A 20668-nucleotide genomic window follows, 5' to 3' on the forward strand; every position below is an offset into this window, starting at 1 on the left:
TTTATTGGTTCACCTGTTCAAGGGCTCTCTAACGCAGATATCTAATCAGTGAATCGCATAGCAACAACTCAGTGCATTTAGGTATGCAGATATGGTAAAAATGACCTGCCGAGGTTTACACTGAGCATCAGAAAGCTGATGCTTTTTAGTGCCGGCCTGAGTATTCCAGAAATCGATGATTTACTAGGTGTTTCCCACACAATGGTGCGGAAAAGAGAAAATATATTTTGTTCACAGATTGCTTTGAGGTCCAAATGACAACAAGAGCAACTCAAATAACCGCTTATTACCACCAGAGTTTTTTCAATTTTTTTTAAAATCATCATGAATAATAAAAAAAGTTTAATTTTAGCTTTCAATGTTGAAAATGTTTAGTTTTAGTATTTTTTAATTAGTATTGTAAGCAGGGCATATGTCAGGGGCAAGATTTAGGAAAATCAGTACAGTTAGTGCAATAAAAACAGACCTTTCTGAAAGCAGTCTTGTACATGTTCAGAATCTCAATAAACACATCCATTAAAGGCTCATCGGGCAAGCTGCAATAACTGTAAGAAAAAATTACAATTTTTTAGTATACTAAAAAATAGATACACCTATGGTATCGATTTCAAATCCCTACATCAGTTTTCAGAAAATGTGATCTCTGACCTTTTAAAGTAAATGAAATTCAAACTTCCCAGAGGTTTTTAGCAGAAACCATCCATGGTATCAGCTTTAAACTCCTACGTCGCTTTGTTCTCAAGTTATTGCATTCACAAACTTGGCTGTTCAAGTTTAGTTTTTATTTTTATTTTATGTAACTAAAATGTTTTTTTCACATCTAGTTTTAGCTTTAAAACTAACTTGGTTACAACCAAGATTTGCAGAAGAACATCTCCTTTTAAAGCAGATAGGCTATAGCAGTAGAACACCGCACCGGTTACCACGCCTGTCAGCTCAGAACAGGAAACTGAGGCTACAGTTTACACAGACTCACAAAAATTGTACAATAGTAGAAAAATGGCAAAATGTTTCCTGTTCTAATGAGTCTTGTAATTTCTGCTGTGACATTTGGATGGTAGGAACATAATTTGGCATAAACAAAATGAAAACATGGATCAATCCTGCCTCATATGACCCCTTCAGACTGCTGCTGGTGGAGGTTTAATGTCTTGGCACACTTTAGGTCCTAAATGCCACAGCCTGCCTGAGTATTGCTGTTGACCACGTCCATCCCTTTATGACCTCTGTGTACCTGTCTTCTGATGGCTGCTCCCAGCAGGTTAATGCGCCATGCCGTGTTAAGCTCACATCATCTCAAAGTGGTTTCTTGAACCTGACAGTGAGTTCAGTGTACTCAAAAGGCCTCCACAGGTACCACGGTCTCAATCCAATAGAGCTCTTTTAAGTGGTGGAACAGGAGATTAATTTTGTGGATGTTCAGCAGACAAATCTGCAGCAACTGTTCGATGCTATCATGTCAATATGGATCAGAATACCTGAGGAATGTTTCCAACACCTTGTTGAATCTACGCCATGAAAAGTTAAGGCAGTTCAGTTGCTAGTTGGTCAATCGGTTTATTGCATCGTCCTTATTGGTCATGGTGGCTTCTTTGTGGATTTTAATGTGATGGGTTGCATTCTTATAGTCATAAATCAAAGTATGAATGAAATTAAAACACCGTCTTGTAAACAGGGGACATTTAATTGGCTCTGATGTCTTCTCACAGCTTAAATGTAATCCTTACACCTTTGTCATTGTTTTAAAATGTTGGAAATCGTCCAACATCATGTTTTCACCTCCTAATGTAATAGGGGCAACGTCTCAAAGCAGTTCTTTACATTTCTGTGCTTTAAAAAAAAGAAGAAAACAACAAAAGAAAAAAAAGAAAAATTGACATTTACACTTTACAATGGTTTTTAAACATGTTACACTTAAAATTTAATAAACACAGTACATTTAGGTTTTTACAGATGGCATAAACATTGAACAGCTAATTGACACAGCAATAAGACATATTTTCCAGCAGAGCGGTGACTCTGTTGAACACATCTGAACACATCCAAAACAAGGGAAATAAAGCATCATTTAGATACTACAAAAACACAATGCAGGTATGCAGGGAGTGACTGGCTTCAGTTATTCTGCAGCAGTGATAGAACAAGCACTGCATTCGGAAACACTGCAAGTACAAAATGCCTTATGCAAACACTGACACGTTGCGCTGTGAAGTTAACAATTGAATCCCTCAAGTCAACAAATAACACTGAGAAAAAAAAAGAAGAAAAAGAGCCTGACTCAAGCTCTGGGGTGCAATGAGCGCCGCTGTGAATGAGTGAGTGAGCTCGGCGTTCGACAACAGTGAAGTCATAGAAACTCCAAAAGGAATGTTGTGAAAGCAACAAAAAGAACAGGACGGATACGGTAAAACATCTCGCTGGAAAGCTCGTGGCGCTGAAGTCATCCGGCTTGGCTCGCCCTCTCAAGGACGAGGCGAGCGCAAACGTTAAACATACAAACGCCAGTATTGATGTTGAATTATTCGGTGTTGGTGTAATTCTCTGGAACACAGTCAGTCTGTCAAGTCTGTTGACACTCCACAGCACTTGCCAGTATCAGGAGAAAACATGTCTAGAGTCCAACGCATGCCCCGAGCAGTATGTCAGAGGCAGGCTGAGGTGTGTGAAAATTATTTTTTCTCTTTGTACTTTCCTGCAAAAATGAACTTATAAGGAATAAAAGAGCCTGGTGCACAGACTGTAAAGTGAGCAGATTAATGCCACAATAAAAATGTAGTCTACGTCTTAAAAGGGAATCAAATTCTTTTTATCCAGCGTTTAGATGATTCATGAAGAAAACAGCCGTATTTTCACAAAAATAGGAGATTTGAGTAATACGTTTTTTTTAGCACTGAGGCAACAAGGACATAGAGGACTTATTTGGTGTTCAGAACGTAATAAAAAAAATGAAAAAAACGGAGAAATAACATTGTGCCAAGGGCCACCAGCTATGTGGACTACTTACTGACTCGTCCTCTATTTCCATTTATCATCATCCAAGTCAAAAAAAATGTTTTGCACTTTGATCATTCAAGCAACGTGACGAGTTATAAAAAGACTTTATATTTCAGCATTTTGTTTAGAAGAAAATGTATAAAAACAATCACAGAATGCAAAAACGAAGTGTCCGTAATGACGCCTCGTGTTCGTCTTTTCCTCGAGTTTCCCACGAGGAGAATCATCCCTCATCAGAGTCCTCTTTGCACAAACCGGTAGTATCCTAGTTAAATAGTTAAATAGATAAATAGTTCACTGGTACCTGAGCAAGGATGACAAAGCACCTTTTAGAGGCGTAGCATCAAGGTTTGATGTTAGCCCCCGTTTTTACTGGGAACTCTGTGACACTTCCAACTGTCCCAAAGGTCTAACAGAGTCTCAGAAATTAGTGCAAATTAAGAAAGTCTCCATCTATTAGTCGGAGATCTACATGTCCGTGAAGTTGAGAGCTCAACAGTCCTTTTGAGTCTTTGGTGGTCTGTATGGCAGTGCCGGTGCAGGTCTGAAGAGTGAACACAAACACAAATAGATTACAACATTACAATGGTAATAATAAGTAACTACATAAATATCTCCTTTCAGACAGGTTGGTCTCATTTCTGAAAATGTATATAATCTAAAACATGATGATAATCTGTCCAGTTTGAATGGATCTCTAAATTCAGAGAGAAGTCAAATGGAAAGCATTTTTGCTTCAGCTTATCAATAATAGATACACGGAGAGATGAATGACACCATTAGGTTCTCTTTAAGCGTCTCTTTCACTGTGCACTTCAGCTCACCACCAGGTGTGAAATCTGCTTGAGAAATGGGAGCCTGGATTGCTCAGACCAGACTGGAAAAGGATAGCGCTTTTGTTTTGTAGGGTATCGTTTCCAGTAACTAAAGTGGTCGATGCTGGAAACTGGACTGACTGTGAAAATGTAACTCGGCAAAAGAAGAATAATCTCATTGTCGAAAATGACATCACTCAGAAAGAGATAATGGCATTATTTTTTACTAGATTGGAGACAAGAAGTATATTTAGGTATATAAGTTTTGAATAAAGACACAGTTTTTACAGTTTTTGTAGTTTTGCCTCTGTACAGCACCAAAGATTATTTTAAATCAACCACACACACACTCGATACGCACTAGACAGTTGACTTGACAGGCAGTTTCCTGACCACGTCTTGTTCCCTGGTTGTTTTGTGACAAGTGAAGCAGGCATATTATCTGAAGTCAATTCAAAGTTTTCAATTTATATTTTCCACTGTAATTTTAAATATGAGGCCCAAAGAGACGTCAGTGTAAGTGAAGGAGGCCATCACTAGGTTAAAAAACAAAACAAATCTATCAGTGAGACAACAAAAGCTTTACAAGTCGCCAAATAAACAATCCGGGGTACTCAGAGCTCAGTAACACTAAACCAACACAAACTCAGCATCGCTGTACAATCAAGAGATGTCTTCATGAATAGAAATATAGAGTTTACAACAAGAAGGACAGATTAGACTTTGCTCGAAAAAATATAAGAATCTGCAAAGTTAAAAAAAAGAGTCTTTGATCGAAATGAAAAGAAACAAATTCAGCCAAGCTGAATTTGTGACTCGTGTTTATTGATGATGTGACTGCCGATAGAAGCAGCAGGATGAATTCTGAAGTGCTCAAGGCTATACTCTCTGCTCAGATTCAGCCAGATTGGACAGTGCTTCACAGTGCAAATGGATAATGGCCCAAAGCATACTCCAAAAGACTCCCAAGAGTTTCTCAGGGGAAAGGAAATGGGACATTCTTCTTCTTCTATTCAACAGCCAGCTCAGTCACCTGATCCCAACAAAATAGAGTATGCTTTTCGGTTATTAAACTGGAGGAAGAGAAAGCCACAAACAAGAAGCAACTGAAACCAGCTGCAGTACAGGCCTAGCGATATTAGAGTTAAGACAATCATTGACTGCAAAGGCTTTTCATCAGATTATTAAAAACTTTCCTTATATTTAAAATTATGTCAGTTTGTCCAATTCATTTTGAGTCTCTCTCTTAAATTAAAGCTTAAAGGTTGCACTTCAATAAAACAGTGATTGTTTGATTTAAATTCCAGTGTGGTGGTTTTCAGAGGCAAAACTGCAAGAAATATGACTTTTACTAGTAAACTATGGGTCTAACTATAAGTAATCCAGAGGAATGAATAAATCCAAACTAGTGTTTTACAGATACTTATGCATTCTGCATGATGGTGACGTACAACTGAAATTTAATGCTGTTGCGTTAAAAGCATGCTTTGTTTGCTTCAGTATATCAAATCCTCCGCTTCACTGCTTTTGTGTACAGCGATAATAAAAGTGGTTTAATAAACCAGCAAGCATCACAAATGCCAAAAGTTTATGCAGCGAAAAACTATTTTTTATTTGCCCTCATGCTTTGGAACAGAAGAGGTAATAATCCTTATATAACCACCGTAATAGCCAGGCTAGCACTCCCAACTATAAGGAGGAAGTTATGAATATCCAACAGCATACTTCACACAGAGCGCGTCAGCAAAGCTGAATTTAATGAGTGTTGTGAGAGTTGAAAATGATGAGGTTGGTGAACAAATTTATCAAAAGATTCACAAGTAAATGAGTGTCCCTCGCGCTCACAACAATCATTAATTAGCCTTTAATCACAAAATAACTTGAACTCCATTAGTGATGCAGCCTGTGACAGAACAGATGACATTACTCTTTTCCCGAACTGCTACGGCTTCTTCTTAGGTGCAAAATGTCAAACAAGAACTAAGTCTCTTTAAATAAACTACCAAAAACTAAGTGACAAAAAAAGCCATCAATTTAACAGAGAGATGAAGATGTCTGAAAAGGCCTTTTAAGTAGTGTATTTTTTTGTCATGCTCCACAGACCTGCTGGGTAAAGGGATGGAGGGTGGAGGCCTTGGCACAGTGGGGATAGGTATGGGTAGGGCTGCTTTCCCGGGGATGTGCCCCCCTGCTGTTGCGACACTGTTACCCAGTCGAGAGCTCCTCCCAAGTGGGTCTGCAGGTAGGGGCTTCTGGGGTGGACTGGGTTTCTCAAAGTCCTATAAAAAGAACACAAAAAGTACCAATTTAGTTCATGTACTAATTTAAAAAACACCACAAAGCACGTCAGTCTTATCTTGAGTCAGTGCACAGAGCAAGTGACCTTCTAAGCTTTTTTTCAGTATGGATTAGTTGTGCAGCAGCTATCTGAACACAGACGCAAATGCGTTTCACTAGAGGGCACTGTGTTATCATTATCTCCTCTGAATTCCCACAGCTAACATGAGATGAATCCCAAACCTCCCCCTGCTCGTCTCCACCACCTCTGTGGCAGTGCTGTGAGAGTGTAGAAGGTTATCTGGATGAGGTGTCATCATGTGGTACTAATCTACACAGAGGAAGCGTGCAGTTGATAAACATCTGCTACCAGCTGCCTGGCTGCTATCACACACACACACGCAAACGGACATGCACAAAACCTTCCCACGACTGCCCACGCCATGGCACACGCACGCAGGTTTACATGAGCAAACTTTAAGTAATCTGCACGCAGAGGGAAAAAAAATCCCCACATCATGCAAGGATAAGACTCAGAAAGCTGGATGGTTTGAAACATTCATGAATGCAGCCAAGATGTGACCGAGTTTGTCACATCTACATGCAAGAGTTATAAACCTGTGTGTTCACTGCTGCGCAACCCAGGCGCCTCAAATGTGACAGTCTTTCATGGCAACACTAAACCGATATTCATTATTATTTAACTGCATGTATGCTTTTTTTTCTTTTCTTTTTTTTAGATAAATTGCAATAAAGAAATTCAAATGCAGTGATACTTTAAACTCACCAGACACAGTTAAAGTTTAAACTGAGCATCAGAATGAGGAAGAAAGGTGATTTAAGTAACTTTGATTTTTGGTTTCAGACAGGGTGGTCTGAATATTTCAGAAACTGCTCATCTGCTGGCATTTTCCCACGCAAACATCTCTAGGGTTTACAGAGATTAGTCCAAAAAACAAAACAAAAAACAAGCAGCTGGGTGATTGTTGATTTCAGAGGTCAGAGGAAATGACCAGACTCCTTCGAGCTGACAGGAAGGCAACAATATCTCACAAGTTACAACCAAGGTGCGCAGAAGAGCATATCTGAACAAACAACATCTAAAACCTTGAACAGATGGGCTAGAGCAGCAGAAGACCAGACTGGGTACCACTCCTGTTAGCCAAGGACAGGAAACTGAGGGTGCAATTTGCACTGCCTCACCAAAACTAGACTAAATTAGAAGACTGGAAAAATCAGGTCTGTCTGGTTTGATGTGTCTCAATTTATGCTGTGACATTTGCATGGGATTCAGAAATTAGTATAAATAAGATGAAGTGTCGCTGCATCTTACCCTGTATCAAAAATTCAGGCTGCCACTGGTGGTGGTGTGCTGCGGTGGTGTGCCTACCTGAGTATTGTTGCTGACCATGTTCATCCCTCTATGACAACAGAGTAACATCATTTGATGGCTGCTTCCAGCATGTCACAAAGCTCAAATCAGCTTAAACTGGTTTCATGAACCTGACAAATGGCCTTGAATAGAAAAGCTGCTCCAGTAAATTTATGCTATCGTGTCAATACGGACCATAAGCTCTGAATGTTTCCAGCACAACTACCACAAGGGTAGTTGTGAAGGCCAAAGGGGGTTTATCCTGGTACTAGCAAGATCAACCTAATAAAATATCCAGTGAATGTTTATATAATAGAAAAAAACCCCACAAAGTTTATGGCATGATTGAGGGGAACACACGATCCATAAAAATGATGTGAATAGTTTTGTGTGTGAGAACTGACTAGCCTGTGTATCTGTCCCTGACCTCAACCCCATCCACCTTAAATGGAGATATGAGTCAGACCTTACCTTGTCTAGTGTTAATGATTGAATGGAGGTAAATCTATGCAGGCAAGCTCCAAAAATCGTGTGTCTATTCTTACTCACCCTGCACTTTGTCCATGGAGTGTATGTTAGTGTGTTGCTGCAGGTTGAAATAAGCAAGGGGAAACTAATATTACAGCAGCAAATAACAAATGTTTTCATTTTCTGGCAGAATAATCTGCTGTTTAATTTCTGGATAAAACCAGAAATTAAGCTGGTCCATAAAATGTCAGAAAATAAATAAAATTCTCCTAACAATTTTCCTTGCCAGTCTTTTCCAACCAGCAGTCCAAAATAAAAGCTTTACAACAGCTTTACTGACATCTGCTCGGCCACAACAAGAGTCATGTCTGCAAGAAGCAGTTAGAACAAGAAGAGCTCTTTTCATTTACTGCATGTTGTTAAAGACAGTCATGTGAAAAAGGAAGTCTTCATAGGACATCATGCAGCCCTGTGAAAAACACACCCTATGGCTCAAAAGCTTATAGAACCACCTTTAGCAAGAATGAAGTGAAGTTATCTGTGTGAATTTATCAATCTGTCACATTGTGGGGAATTTTGGTCCACTCTTCCTAACAATGTTGCTTCACTTCTTTAAGGCAACTGCAGTATTTCATTCAGGCTAAGGGTCTGGACTTTGACTGGATCACTGCAGCACTTTAACTTTTTCCTTTTCGGGCATTCCGCTGCTGTGCTTGGGATTATTTTCCTGTTTTATGACCTGGCCAAGCTTAAGCCGAGAGACAGATAGCCTCGTATTTGAGTCCACGGTACTTTGGTATACGGAGGAATTCATGGTTGACTCAGTGACTGGAAGGAGCACAGGTCACGTGGCTGCAAAACAAGCCCAAATTAATGCTGTGTTTGGTTTTTGCCTAACGTGGGGCGAGTTATCATGGCCAAACATCGCCTGTTTGGTCTGGTCTATCCAAAGGACACTGTTGCTGCAGTCTTGTTGTTTGTTCAGATGCAAGGCTTTGTCTTGGCAGCCCTTTCAAACAAACTGTACTTGTTCAGTCTTTTACTAATTATACTCTCATGAACTTTAACATCCTAACTGAGGTCTGTAGAGTCTGAGATGCAGCTCTTGCGTTTTTCTGAGCTTTGGACGGTCTGAACTTGGGGTGAATTTGCTGGGATTACCACTTCTGTGCATAATCAAGTGCATTTGAATAGCACCACCTGGCTTCTACTTACCGGCTTAATTCACGTGGAAGCAGTAATAGTATACTTAAATTTTCACAGGACTGCATAGAGTTATGTGTGAAAGGTGCCCTTTTTTATGTGCTTCAAATTTAACTCCTTTGTGGCCAAAGCAGGTCACTTTGAGCAAGCACTAGTGCTTGCTCATAGGGGGTCATATGATTGTTGGGTTTTTCTCTGTATGTATTATTGTAGAGTCTACCTTACAATATAAAGTGCCTTTAGGTGACTTTTGTTGTGATTTGGGGCTGTATAAATAAAACTGAATTGAATCAAATTTCCTTAATTATGTAGTGCTTGTGGTAATAACGTGTATACAGTGGGATTTTTATGCGATCCAATTTGAGATATCTGTGTGAATATTGTGTATCACCCACTGTCCTTTCCTGTGAGTGTTGTTCCCCTACTGCCAAGCCTCTACATGAAGTTAAGTTTAAGTGAAGACCAACTCTTTAAGGGAAGAAAATCAGGCTGTTTTCCAGGGAAAAGCAGAAAAAACTAAGATGTAAATAGACAGATGCATCCACTGTAATGCAAGATTAATCCAAGACCCATGTGCATTGTAATACCACTCTTGGCAGAAAACCTCAAACTGTAACTGGAAACTTGGTGGTGTTCACATGTCTTAATTCACAATGAAGGATTGCGCCGTCCTCTGTGGCTTGAGAAAGATCTATGAGCCCTGAGCCTACAAGCACCTTTCAAAACTCACCGGAGGAACTGAAAAATGCGCGGTCGTCTTGCCAAAAACAAAACTATTTTTCTAGGTTCCTGAAAAGATGACATTTTGGAAAGGCACGATTTTCACTCCTCGCCAGCGTGACGCTGCAGTCTGCTTGTGCAGTGCAACAAAACTGATCTGCTTCATATTTATTGGACTCTACGGGTATCTGATTTGTATTTTTCCTTCAGCAAGACTAGATAAAAACTAACAGGTCCCACGCAGTTTTGTTTTCATCGCAACAAACATGGGATAGAATTTATTGCCCTGGAAACACCTTGATATTAATGGACTGCGCTCGGCACAAAGAGAAACACTGCAAGAGAAAGCGCTGTTTAAAATAAGACATACTGGCACAGAGAGCGGGGGTTGGGGTTTGTGTCAAGTCTTACAATAAACTTGTTAAACGCTTTCTCTTTAAGGACTGATGTCCTGTTCGTCCTTGTTGGCCTGCTATTAAATGCCAGCAGAACCCTGTCTTCTGTTTCTGACCCACATGTGCCATCTCTACTTCGCCCATCTGCTTCATTGCAATGAAATGAGCTGACAGATATTAGCAGGTAGCGGGATTTCACTGTTTTGGCAGGCAGTGAGCAGCCAATTTATAGAGCAAACAGTGGCCTTTCAGCTAAAGTACATCTTTAGTTGGCACACAGTCATTGCAATCAAGGGTAATATGCTGCAAAGCTTAACATGGACACCACAAAACCATCCAGAAGTGGATGCGATGCCAGGTGTTTCTGCTGCTCACTAATGCAAAAGTAGCCAATGCTTTAATATATATTTAAAATACACTTACATTGTATAAAGTAATTTACATATGTAAAAAAGCAGAGCATCTCTTGCACGGTCAGGCATTATTATGACTGAAATATAACCGTTAGTACAGAGTCATCAATGTGTAAGTGGCAGTAATAGATATTGATGGTTTTAACTACTACCCCACATAAAGTTGATCTAATAAAGGTAGTAGCTCCTTTGATTGTATATGATCATCAGGTGATTTATGGCAGAAATTTATGAAAGTTTTGCTACAAAACTTTTCTCTCGTTTTTTGCTCTTATGTGGGATAATTGTATCTTTTTGGGACAGCAAATACAATACTTGAAATAAAGTGATTTAGGAAGCCTACTGGGGATATTCCTCTATTATAAAAACTGCAGAAGGAGGCATTTGAAAGTGTTTGGCAAATCGCTGCATTTTAAAAACCTGATCACATTCTTGAGATAATCTATTTGTGTCTACTAATCTCGAAAAAACTTGAGCACATATGCTCATTTAATTTCCACCATGTTATCCTCGGAGGTATACAAACCGGACCTTTCTTCGTGGTCTGCTTTAACATCTGGGACTATGTTCTAACGCAAACAGAGAAACAGACGCAAAACGAATGTCTTCCTCCTCATTTTTCTTTTTTAAACAGACAGACACATCTGCCAATTTCCCTTGCACCCCGCTGTGGCTCACAAAGCGCCGTCATCCAGCACAGCTCTCCTCGCTGTGCTACTCCGGGAACAAATCGGGATTTGGATCCACCACCAGAGCGGACAGATGGATTTACTATCTCCACCGCCTCTGATTCTGCCGGCTCAGCAGAAAGCAGCACCTTACTCAGGAGCTGGGTCACCGTGAGGGAGACAGATTGAATTTGTTGTCGATATGTGGGCAGGCGAACCCACTGCAGTGCAGAAATCCAGCAGGTTCTGTTATCCAACATTTAGCTACAGCCTTTAAAAATGACGACACAGGTGGCTGTTCAAGTTATAGGCCATTAGCTACAATTTGCATATATTTTACATTACTGCGGAGCATTTTTTAAGGGTACATAGCTTTTCATATTCATTTTTACCCTCCAATCCATTGGTTTCTGTTACTTTTAGTAGGTCCTGAGACTTAAAATGCACTTTTCATCTGCCACAGCGAGCTCTATTTTGCTTTATTTATTGTTGAAGTTACATTTCTATAAAACGTATCAAGGAAACTGCGACATCAGATAAAAAAGTAAATCATCATGCATAACAAAATCATGCATAATGATTTCATAACACCACTGCTTCTGATTCTGATCTCCTAGCACACACATATTTATCTCAGCACAATATCTGGACCTTTCAGCTGCACCACATGAATCTTCCTCTGCAGATGGAGTCTGCCCTGTAATCATTGAACTGTGGATATTCAAATTAAGGACCGTAAGGACTTCTGATCGAGTCAGCGACTTTTTTTCCAAGGTAAAGAATGAAGCTTTTACGGATGAGGTGGGCTTAAAGTGCTTAGAAAACGTGAAATTTGAGCATCTGCTATTCCATAAATGCAAAGCAAACTTCATCTGCTGAGGAAGATTGCTATTTTTTTTTTTTGCAAGCTGACTCAAATCTAAGATGTCACAGTGTCCTTAAATGCCAGGGATTCATTGCAATTGACTGAGGATGTAACTTTAACAAAAAAAAAATACCTGAATGTTCACTGTGACCTATTTCAGGGAGGCTTCAGGTCTTGGCAGGTTACTTTGGCACTTTACTGAAATGAAATAAAATTGATGGCGGCCTAGATATTGTGGAAAATAAGTGTAGAAATGTGTGGCGTGGTTGAGAATATAGTCTGGAGTAATGTAGAGGAAAATATACACAACTTGAATTTAATGGGCTGTTGAGAATGTACGGTCCATTAAAGCTGTGGTCAACAAAAATAAATTGCAATTTTAAACTTTACAGTAACAATTTAAGACGAAGGCAAAGATAAAGCTCGTGAGATCAAAGGAAGTCCCATAAACCTGTTTCACGACAGCAATTATGCCATGAAATGGCAGGTAAACAGAAGTGTTAGTGATGATATTAAACACACTTCTGTGTGAATCACGCTGCGCTGTGAAAAAAGGGTCTGTCAGTGTTTAAATAAATAAAAGCATTTATCAACAGTTTGTTTTTTTCACACTAACCTGGTCCACTCTGTAGGATGACTGATGGCGTGGCAGGCTGAGAAAAGGTTGCACCCTAGGCGGCGGGGAGCCGGACGCGTGCGTCGGCAGGACTTTGTAGTGTGCTGGCAGAGGAGGCAGGGTGGGCTGCCCCACACTGAGAGACACCGGCATGGGCTGACTGATGTGGAGGGGCTGGTAGAGGGGCAGCCTGCGCAGGCTGTGAGAGTGGAAGTTGTGCGGTGGGAGAAGAGGCTCTGCACTCAGGAGAGATGGCTGAAAAGAGATCGCGGATGTTATTTCCAGTAATACGTAAATAGTAGTGAGCTGTGACAGGTAGCATACATAATAAAATGATCCTGAAACTAAAACTTAGAAATCAAACTGATTTTATACATTATGTTCAGGGACTGCGGCCAAATCTGGAACAAGGCATCTTTTCTCTCATGAGATCACAGTTTTTTATATTTAGTCTTTGACAGATAAAGAATGAAACTATAACTAAATTAAACTTTACCTGCTTTTTTAAATATAACATATCAAAATGTGAAAATCCTCATCTGACAGGCTTTTACCTTCCACTCTCCCTTACCAAGATTACTTTCTAAACCCCTGCATTTTAATCTTGTTGGTGCTAAAATAATTAGAATGTGTGAACCGCAGACAGGCATTTTGATGATTAATTTTCTCTTATTAAGCAAAATGTCCCAAATATTTCAGCTGTAGCTTCTGAACTGTGAGGACATTTCCAGCCATCCATCGACGTTCTCGGGTCAGCCGAGAAACGTAGCCTCATTTCCTCCCACTTCTACGACACGCTGAAATGACCTCACCTAGGAGCCACTTCGGATGAATCCAGATCCTCGCACCAGCTTAACTGCCTCCTTTTGATAAACATTATGTGTTGAAAATCTCAAGCAGCAACTGAAAGTATTTAGGAATGGTTGCCACATGCTGTATCTGGGTCAGGTTTGTATGTTAATTCTGGATCCACTTGGACTCATTAGCGAGTCTCACTGCATACAGAACATCATCAAAATATATTTCTGAGGTGACACAAAGACTACAAAATGTCTCACACACTTTGGATTAAGTCTTACTACCCTCTAGACTATATTAGATGGTGTCTTATGGCCTTTCGGCTCATGCCTCTCTTTAAAAAACAGTTATTGATGTCTGGCCCCGGTTGGTTTCACAGATCCTAAATTAAAGGTCCCATATTACACCCCTTATTAACCAGTTAATTCAGGTCTCACATGTCCCTAGAAGGTGTCTTTCAAGTTTCAGCTTAAAATACCACACAGATTGTTCAGTGTGCCGCTGCTGCGTACCCATTTGTTTAAAGTCTGCTCCAAAAGGACTGTTTGAAGCAATGATCTGTTGCTGGCCAATAGCTGATGGTTTGACGGTTATTTTCACTATATTCTGAAGCTTTCAGACCCTTTCAGACATGAAAATAATCAAACACACAATCTGCACAATGAAGTCATTAGGTGCAGCCTAATTTTGTCTAATGGTTATAAAAGCTGAAGCCTGTGATATTAGGGTGAAACTGAGGTAAAATAAAAGTAAAACCCAACTTTAGTCATAAAGTCTCATTAGCGTCAGAAAGCTGATGTCAGAATCAGCCATAAAACTGGAAAACAATATTATTAGATGTGATGTTGTGAAATTGTAAAAGTCTGACAACATGTCCTGACCAGCTGTTCACCCTCCGCTCCAGAAAAAACGAAAATAAAAAACCCCCAATAACACCAAAAATGGCCATAAAGGATTTGGCTGCTGGACAGCACACATGCACATTCACATAAAGAGAAAATGCAGATGTGTTCAAAGACAGCTGACTGACATCTGGACTTCTGACAACTGGCTGAAGTAATCAGAATAACGAGAACAGACAGACAGATCAACCTCACTCAGTTATTATATTTAATATAACAATTTTTGCACATTTTTTGCAGATACTGGTGAGTGCAAACACAAACCAGATCCACATACCCACGATAAATAAATGCATGTGCCTTTATTCTGGCACACAAACACAAGTGATAGGCAATCTCCTTCTGTGCTTATCGTTTCCAACAACCAAATCAAAGCCTATTTTCTTCCTCTGCCTGAATCAATCACCTCTGCTTCATTCTCATAGCGAAACAAACAAACAAACAACTATTAAAGAGGCTCAAATAACAACATTACAATCTCTTATAGATAGTGTAATCTTTCAATTAAAGTTTCTCCGCATCCTCTCAACAATGACACTGTAATTAATACTGCTTCGAGTGAGAGATAGAGTGAGGCTGAATCGATTAGCTGGCATGCCATCATCTTGTTTTGTCAACGAGCATGGAAGCGTTACGGCTCTACGCCGAGGCCTGACTGCATGTTAGTGAAGTGCTCTAAGAAAATGTCATCATTACAAAAGAAACCAAACGGCCTGTGACAGAAATGAGTGCGCACACCCTCATATAGAGGAATTTTACGGTTGTATGAAGACACGGTCTAGGCCGACACGCATAAAGCAAGCTGTCTGACAGACACATTATGGAGACACTGACCTTAAAAATGTTAGCCCCGGAGGGTTTGGGGGGAGGCTTGCGCTGCGGTGTGGGTCTGTACATGGACTCGCTTCTGATGGGACTGGTTGGCCTGGTAGCTTCCACGGATCTATGAGCACAGTTTAAGCAGTTTTTTTTAATTTAGACATTTATATTTATATTTCACTACATGCCTCCTGCTATGATATGATATAGGAAGGTATAGCACATTAGAAATGAAGCCTTTTCTTGTTTCTCAGTGCAGAAATATTACCCATATCAACAAAAAAAGAGCAAAAAATGATAGTTGTCTGCCTATTTATACTTCCACACTCCTGCTACCGCTACTGTATTTGTATCTAACAGTGCGATCACACCCCTGATGAAGCAGATCAACTTAGAAAATCACAGTTTCAAGTTTGTAAATCTGTTACTCACTTGCTTTTAGCTCTGCTGGTGCTTTAAAAAACTCCTGAGGGAAATATCAGCCTTGTCAGCAGTGAAATGATTTATGACATTTCACTGACTGCGTTTGTTTGAGGTTTGGTGACAAACATGTGGCATGGTGGGTAAACTGTCCAGAAAAGATCGGTGGCTAAGTTCAAATATATGCACATTAGGTTAATTGGGGATCGCTTATTGGCTGTAGGTGTGACTGTGAGTGTGAATAGTCGTCTGTCTCTCTGTTTAACCCTGAGATGGAACAGACTCTTTGCCCACATGACCCTGAATTATATAAGCAGTTAGGGAAATTGTCAACTATGTATATTTTGTGTACAAGTTTCCCATAAATAAACTTGCAAGAAAACAAGAATGCAAATTTTTATGAAATTTTCTTCTTCTTACGGGTTTTCAGAGGGAAATGTTACCTGAGTTTCTCCAAGGTGCTCTTCTTATTGGTGAAGAGGAAGCGCAGCAGAGTCTTCCTCTTCAGAAAGATGATTACGGTGGCTACCAGTAGGCTCACCAGGGTGACCAGGATTGCCACAGTAATCAGCACGCTGTCAGCTGATGCCATATATGACAACACGCACATTAATACACACACACGCACATCTACAGCACGGAACAATGACAGGACATAACGTAAAGACCGTTACAGCTAGGCCACGGCCAGCAGTTCACACAGTTCACATTTCTCTGCTCATTTCTGCTTCTCACTCTATTCCTTCTTTTTTTTTTTAAATAAAAACTGTTCACAGTATAATGTATTACAGGGTGGAAAGGGAGTTGTGTTGCACTAGGAAAGTTACACTTTAGTCCAAACCACACATTAATCCAGAACTGACTCTGCAAGAAAGAGACGTATAAGGAGCTTTGTGTTCCTGCTTATTTCTGAGTTAGTGTTGTTGTTTGTCTGCCTAGATGAGTGACGATAGAAATTAAACTGTCCACACTACCTGCAGCTCTCATTGGCCCGCTGTCAATGCTCCCACCAAAGCCGGCTGTCTCGCAAAACGGCGGGGCCCAGTGTGCTTCACAGTGGCAGTTCTTCTTGTTGTTGCAAACCTGTAAACAAGGTACTTTTAGTGTGTATTAGATGCAATATTGACTATTTCTTTTGTCTCCGGCATCAAATAGTATCAAACGGCCTTAGATCTAACAGCAAAATAACAAGGTGCAAACTAAATTGGTCATAAACCATTAAATAAAGCAATCCAACAGAGCACTGACTGTGCTTGTGTGTGTACACTTATAATAGATAAAGCATGTGGAAGGGAGAGACTGTCCCCTAAAGCCTCAAGTTTCCAGTGCAGAAGTTTGATCCAGGAGGATTCCCTGGTGAAATAACGCAGTCCAGCTGTCAGGTGGATAGAAGAGGAGACAAATAGAGAGGGAGCTGAGCAGCTGTAGGGGATTAACATAGCACAGACGTACAGTCCAGAGACTTCCCTGCCTCCAGGCCATGGACACTCCTTTGCATCAACTGATAGGGTTAAGAGGCACTTGGGGGGTTGAGAGGGAGTTATGGATTGAGCGAGATTTATATTTGTGCGAAGGGAAATGTTACCATAATGCGTCATGAATAAAAACTGAAGCAGATGTGTGAAAGATCTGTGAAATCTAAGTAGGCATCAAATTCTTTAAAACTCTGTGGGGCTGAAGATGGAGGCTCAAAAAGTAGCTATAGAGAAATGGATTACATCTCCTATTTCTGCACATGTAAAAGCCATAAATAACTTTTAAAAGTCTAAGAACATCTATGTGCTTGAAATGGTAATTAGATGGAACCACAATCAGCTACTCTGGTGCACACAGACACACATTTTGATCCGATTATTTATAGAAAACGTGGCATTCATCTGCGTTTAAAAGGTGCAGAAAAAAAGCCCCCAAAGTGCTTTTTACCTGCTAAATAAGTAACAAAAATAGATTCCAGCGTCAATACAGCGCATGCATTGTGAGATAAAGCAAGAGGACTTGCAGGCAAGCTCCTAAGGTAAATTCAGAGCATTACTACTTTCCCAGTCAGGTCTCGTACTGTGCGAGGTGTTTGACAAAATGGTAGGCAAATTATTCTTGGCAGATATTTCTGCAGGAGGGGAGATGCAGCTCTACTTCGCACAGTGGGAAAATATTTTTCTCAAATTCCCCCACAAAGTCATTTTTAATGTGATTATTTTTGAGCCAATCAACACGCAGCTACAATATTTTGTTTGTTGCTGTTATTTTCCATTTACAAGCTAATTTGTTTCACAGACATTTAGCAAATTATAAGAGGATAAAAAAAATATCTCAGAATCATAGCTTTGATTTCTTGTTGCACAAAATCTCGGTGCTTTACGATGCCGTAATTGAGTTGGTGTCTGTAAATTCATCTCGCCTGCGGTGAATGTTTGATTCACAGAACTAAACAACAAACTAAATAAATCATAAAAGCACCCTTTGCTGAATTATTGATAAGAGAAAAGGGTGATCATTTTAGAGCAGTTCGAGCTGCTTTTATGCTGCAAAGAAAATGACTATTGTGTGCAGGTGGACACCCTGACATGCTGCACTGGCTCTTCTCCCTTTGCGTAGTAAAAAAGATGATGGACAACAATTTAAGTAGTCCCTAAATGATGCTGTAAAAGTGATTGATTTAACCTCGGTGGAACAATGAAGATTGATTGTGCGTAATAGGAGAAGCTGCCATAAGTCAAAGGCTGTATCGTAAATACATTGTTGCTCTGCTGTTGTTTGCAATTACGGGGTATATGTAGTTGTTCCAAATGCAACTGAATAGATAAATACAGAGTTCTCACAGGCTTTTGACACTGTTTCAAAGGCTACGGTGTATAATTTAACACTAAAATTTGAGCTAATAGGTACTTGCACTCACCCCACGTCCACTGCACTTTCCCGAGCACTCATGCACACCAAAGACGCTGACATTCTGGCATTGCCGATTCAGGCACACCTATAAAGAGAAAAGCACCATTAAATATTTCAGGAGGTGCTGAATTCAAGAGTCCATGAAGATGAACAGAAATACTAAGAATAAGAAGAAGGGTTTATACTTCTGCGGAACAGCTGGAAAATATCTTATTTATGGCCATCATAAAGGAGCATCATTGATGCCTGCTGCTAACTCAAACAGAAGAGTGCAGCTGCCCTGTGAATTTTTATCAAACGGTCTTGAAGTTGAAATTAACATGATCAATTAAAACTACAAATGCTGCATATAAATGTGATGATTAGCCTAACATCTGAAGAGATGTCTGTGGGAGATTTACAGCGAAATAAGCAATTTCCCACTCAGGTGGAAGTGCTGAATGCTGCTCAGGTAGCTGTAATGCGGTGCGGGGCTGAAGAGGCAAAAATCACAATAAGCTTTCTATTCTTTAGATCAAACAAAAACATCAGAATGTAAAAAAGACGGTTGCTTTTATGTAGAAAATAAGGCCCGCATTAGGCAAGCAGCTCTCATCTTATTCAACTGCTATTGCTGAGAAGGCCGTGAGCTGCTAACTTAATACCCTGATTGACAAGGAAATACAAATCCTTTTTTCAGAGAACAAAGGCCCATGACAAACAGCCACCTCCAGGCCATCAAAGTTTCCAGGGCGCTAACTCATGACTTGGGAGACTGTAGCCAGGAGACAAACTAACCTGGCTGACGTCCATTTTGCACACACAGCTCAATGGGGTAGGTACAAAGGCACCAAGGTAAGTCCCCGGAGGCAACTGAAAAAGCACACTTGTAGACCCTATTATTTAGTTCCACTGCTTGTAAAAGAAACAGCCATTTGAAACACTCTTTATACGCAACCTTATGCAATACAGTAAATGTCTCCTATTCTCCTGTGTTAAGAACAACCGTGTGAAACCTGGTTATTTTCTTTTGTGACACAGCCCTCACACGTTTAGCCAAATTTCAATCACAAATGACTTTCACAAGTCCAAATCCACAGCTCTGGGGGGATTTGGTAAATGCAATCATCTAAAAATGCCTGAGAACTCCCGAGCAGGCATCAAGAATATCTGCAAGGATTTAATGCTCAACGACCTATTCTGACTTGCAGGAGCTTCACCAACCAAGTCAAGTGATAACTCCAACACCTACTATGTCCATAAAAATAATTTCAGATCATGCATACTGGCCTTAAACCCCCCCCCCCCCCCCCCCCCAAAAAAAAAACCCCAAAACAAAACAAAACAACCTGATATGACTTGAGGATCAAAAGGCATGAAAAAGGCATCGTTCTGGGGTCCAATGAAGAGTCCATGTGGTCCCAGCATGTCATTCAAAGCATTTGCTGCCAGCATCTTGGTGCCAGAAACCATGGGCCAAGCCCAGCATTTGTGATCCTGCCCCAATGGGTCAAAGTTGTTTTGGCAATATGGAAACAGATCTACTCAATAATAGGCAGGTGGGTTTAATGTCCTGGCTGATCAGTGTGTGCTCCCTCAACCGATTATCATCAAATCAGCAAATGTTGTAGATTGAAGAGGCAGTTAGGTCGGTAAGTTATCCATTCGAAAGCTATTAACCTCCTACTTGGCAGGAGTAGGGACTGATGTCAGTGATGTGGTGAGAGAAGTTTGGAAAGGAACAAAAAGACAGAGAAAAGTTGAGAGACACACCTAATAAAACTAAGACCTCAAAAAAAGTCTTATTCAGCCCTAAGCAAGATGTGCAAAAATGCATCAGTGGATTCACTCAGTTAGCTTTATTGGCCATTTTCTATAGGAAGTGAAAACCTTGCTGTTCGGTCTGGTACTCCTCAAGGGAATGCAACTTCAGGTTCATACACTTGCGAGCCTTTTAGCATCTCTAGAGAACATGAATTATAAAACTGCATCCTGTTGTTATAGGACAGCAAACAACAAGCAAACCGATACTGTAGTTAATGAAAAAAAACACAG

General features: G+C 40.2%; 1 protein-coding gene across 2 annotated transcripts in view; it reads right to left on the reverse strand.

The window, feature by feature from the left end:
* Positions 1-1678: 1678 nt before the first annotated feature.
* adam12b (ADAM metallopeptidase domain 12b) overlaps positions 1679-20668 on the reverse strand; it is an 87140-nt gene continuing 68150 nt past the window's right edge. Inside the window, exons 17-23 of one of the 2 annotated variants that reach the window (XM_063491819.1) lie at positions 18642-18719; positions 16720-16828; positions 16189-16327; positions 15341-15449; positions 12807-13061; positions 5913-6088; positions 1679-3538 (exon numbers count right to left, since the gene is read on the reverse strand). In XM_063491819.1, coding sequence (XP_063347889.1) covers positions 3487-3538; positions 5913-6088; positions 12807-13061; positions 15341-15449; positions 16189-16327; positions 16720-16828; positions 18642-18719 — 918 coding nt within the window. In that variant the 3' untranslated portion in view covers positions 1679-3486. Of the gene's footprint in view, positions 3539-5912; positions 6089-12806; positions 13062-15340; positions 15450-16188; positions 16376-16719; positions 16829-18641; positions 18720-20668 lie in introns of both variants that reach the window. The other variant, XM_063491818.1, reaches the window with a different exon arrangement.

The sequence above is a fragment of the Pelmatolapia mariae genome, linkage group LG13 (genome assembly GCF_036321145.2).
Source record: "Pelmatolapia mariae isolate MD_Pm_ZW linkage group LG13, Pm_UMD_F_2, whole genome shotgun sequence".
Classification (NCBI taxonomy): Eukaryota; Metazoa; Chordata; class Actinopteri; order Cichliformes; family Cichlidae; genus Pelmatolapia; species Pelmatolapia mariae.